Here is a 2,874-nt window from a genome sequence, read left to right as displayed (position 1 = left end):
CTGTAAGAACTACTTCACAGTTAGGGCGGCTAGGAGCTGGAACCAACTTCCTAGGGAAGTGGTGCTGGCTCCTACCCTGGGGATCTTTAAGAAGAGGCTTGATGACTACCTGGCTGGACTCATTTGAGTCCAGTCTTTTCTTCCGCCCAGGCGGGGGGTCGGACCTGAAGATCTACAAGGTCCCTCCCGACCCTACTTCTATGATTCTATGAGAATGTCATGGGAGTGTCAGAAGCCTTGCTTAAATCACATCCTAGAAGTTTACCTTGAGGTTAAAAATTAAGCACTAATTACAGTTTAAATAACAGGTAAAGTTGGGGGATTTCTGTCATTGACATCAATGTGATAGTGCTGGTTGCTTCAGAAGCCTAAGTAGAAATATGTTCTGTTTTAGCTTCACCTTCCTTGACAAAGAATCAAAAACACCAAAAGGTGTAATGGCTTATATTCTCAGCAAAAGTGGGGTTACTGACTAAAATATGAAGGAGCATTTTGGTTCTATGAAAAAGCAGATTGTTGGATAGATACAGACAAACTTTCTGCATCATACATGATAAAGAAGTAGTAATCATTTGGAAGGGGATGGGGAAACCTCACTTTGAAAGCTTGAGAAACTAGGCTGGACAGAAACACTAATTCTCTGACAATTCTGGGAGTTGCAAAACACATGGGCAGAATCATTAAAAATTCTTTACTCACCAGAGGGTATCAAAGTTGTGTATCCAGTATCTGTTACTGTGGAAAAACAAAAATATCAATTCCCATCTTTGTTCATATAATTGTATTATAAAAAGCAAAACAAAAAATTGAAAATATTTGTTTACACTTTAGTCCCTCACCATCAGTAGCAGTTGTCAGTGATTTTGGAGTAGTGATTGTTTCACTCTCTTCTGTGATGGTGGTGGAAGAAGAGAAGGAATCTGTGGACTCTGGAGTGCCTGTAAGAAGGTGGAGGACTTTGTTAGGGTGAACTGGCCCTTTACATTTTTCTGATGTGGGTCAACAATATATACTCTACTGATTTATTACTACTACTGTACAATTTAGCTATAGTCAAAGTTGAGACACTGGTGGTTGTTCTCATCCTTGGTGCAAGATCAGTTATATCAGGAGTAGTTGGGTAGTAAGTGGTCAGTGCTGACTCAGCCCCATATGGAGTGCAGCCGGGTCAGCCTCTGTCTGGGCCAGATCCAATTAATTGGTGGGTGCCTGCCTGCAGGATGAATCCAATCAGCTGGCGGGCTGGATCCAACCCTCCTAAATCTGGAAATTATCTGTCAATACCACATTGCCCGACACTATAATATGCCTTACTGAGGACATTCACCTTGGGAGAGCTAGTGTTGTGTCCATCCCCAACATGAAGCCAATTTATTACATAGTTATGCATTGGGTAAACTGCTCCTTAGTAGGAGTTTTACCTGCTGTTTACTCACACACTGAACTGCTTTCAATTTTCTCCTCAATGCAGGATTTTGAACTATCTGGTGACAGTACTTTTCTTTGTACCAGTATATCCATAGGATCTTAGTAGCCTGCTATTCTAAAAATGAAGATGTCTTAGCTTAGTAGCTCTTTCTTCCTACGTAATTTAAGTCAAAACGTATCAAATTTGAGACATTTTATTGAAAATTTGGATCCTGCTGGCTTCCAAAAGAATAATTCCATGAGTATTTCTAGCATGTTGCTTGGATTGCAATTGCTTGCAGTTTTTCCTTACCATCCGCCGCTGTAGTCGAGGGTTCTGCAGTGGTTTCTTCTCTCTCCTCTCTGGTGGAGCTGGGAGCAGAGGAGGAATCTGTAGGGTCTGTAAGAAGGTTGAAGAAATTAATTATTATACAGGACTCTAATAATTAATCACATACTGACAGAGATATAAGCAACTTTGGAGATTTGTTGTTTTCTTCCTGAGAACAGAAGTGGGTGCATTAGGAGCTAGTTGGAAAGTGTGTGTGTGTGTGGGGGGGTAAATATTTAAGATCACAAAGCCCCACAAGGTGGCATATTTTTATTCTTAGCTCAAGAGAGAGTTGCAGATTAAGTACTAAGAAGGGATTAGATCCATCTAGATGTGGTTAACCATGCCCTTTAGACACGGAACTTACTTCTGGTTGTGTCTTGCTATGAAAGACCAAGTAGTCATTTGGGAAGGGGTGGAGAATGGATTTCCACATGAATTTTAGGAACTAGGTTGGGGAACACACTAAGCCTGCGTATAGATGAAGTGAGGGGCATGTGCGCGCGACACTTTAAAGCGGGTTAAATGCTTTTTCACTGCTTTAATGGTGTTGGTGTTTGCACACGTCGGCAGTGTATTGCGCAGTAATTCCAGCCGCTGTAGCAAATTTGCCAGCATAATGGGCCTCAAATGACTTAGGGCACAACAAACTAAAACTCCTTTAAGGAGTTTTAGTTTGCTGCCCTACAGCTGCAGAGCAAAGCACCGGGATCTGTTCAGCTCAGGGGCCCTGCAGGAAGCCCTGCAGGCAGCCTGGGAAGGCAGGCTCTGCATAAAAAAAAAAGGAGTGATTTCTTTTTTTTTTTTTTTGGTCCCTCCCCCACCCTGGAACTCGCCTGCCTGAGCTGTGCGGGGGCCCTGTGCATCCCTCCATAGCTTAGGCGGCCCCAGGGGGCACCGCAGCCAGGTGCCCGCAGGCAGGTGCTGCCTGGGTGGGGTGCTGCTGCTGTGGAGGGAAGCACCAGTCCCCACCCACCCTTGCAGCCCAGGGACCTCTCCACCTGCCAACAGCTAGCCCTCCCCGCTACCGGAGAGGCAGGAGATGGGGGTTTAAAGGCCCCTAAATGGAAGCAGTGCTTTCAAAAACCCACCACTTCAATTTGGGGCCCCTGTTTTATCTACACATGCCCTAACAC

General features: G+C 44.3%; 1 protein-coding gene across 1 annotated transcript in view; it reads right to left on the bottom strand.

Moving 5' to 3' along the window:
* Positions 1–2,874, bottom strand: part of CUZD1 (CUB and zona pellucida like domains 1) — a 161,927-nt gene that overhangs the window by 66,896 nt on the left and 92,157 nt on the right. Inside the window, 2 exon segments of the mRNA XM_019502173.1 lie at positions 840–938; positions 1,721–1,807. Coding sequence (XP_019357718.1) covers positions 840–938; positions 1,721–1,807 — 186 coding nt within the window.

This window comes from Gavialis gangeticus, unplaced genomic scaffold, assembly GCF_001723915.1.
Source record: "Gavialis gangeticus isolate Ggan-Ray unplaced genomic scaffold, GavGan_comp1, whole genome shotgun sequence".
Classification (NCBI taxonomy): domain Eukaryota; kingdom Metazoa; phylum Chordata; order Crocodylia; family Gavialidae; genus Gavialis; species Gavialis gangeticus.
Note: the sequence above shows the minus strand (reverse complement) of the source record. Positions and strands in the feature narration are given on the sequence as shown.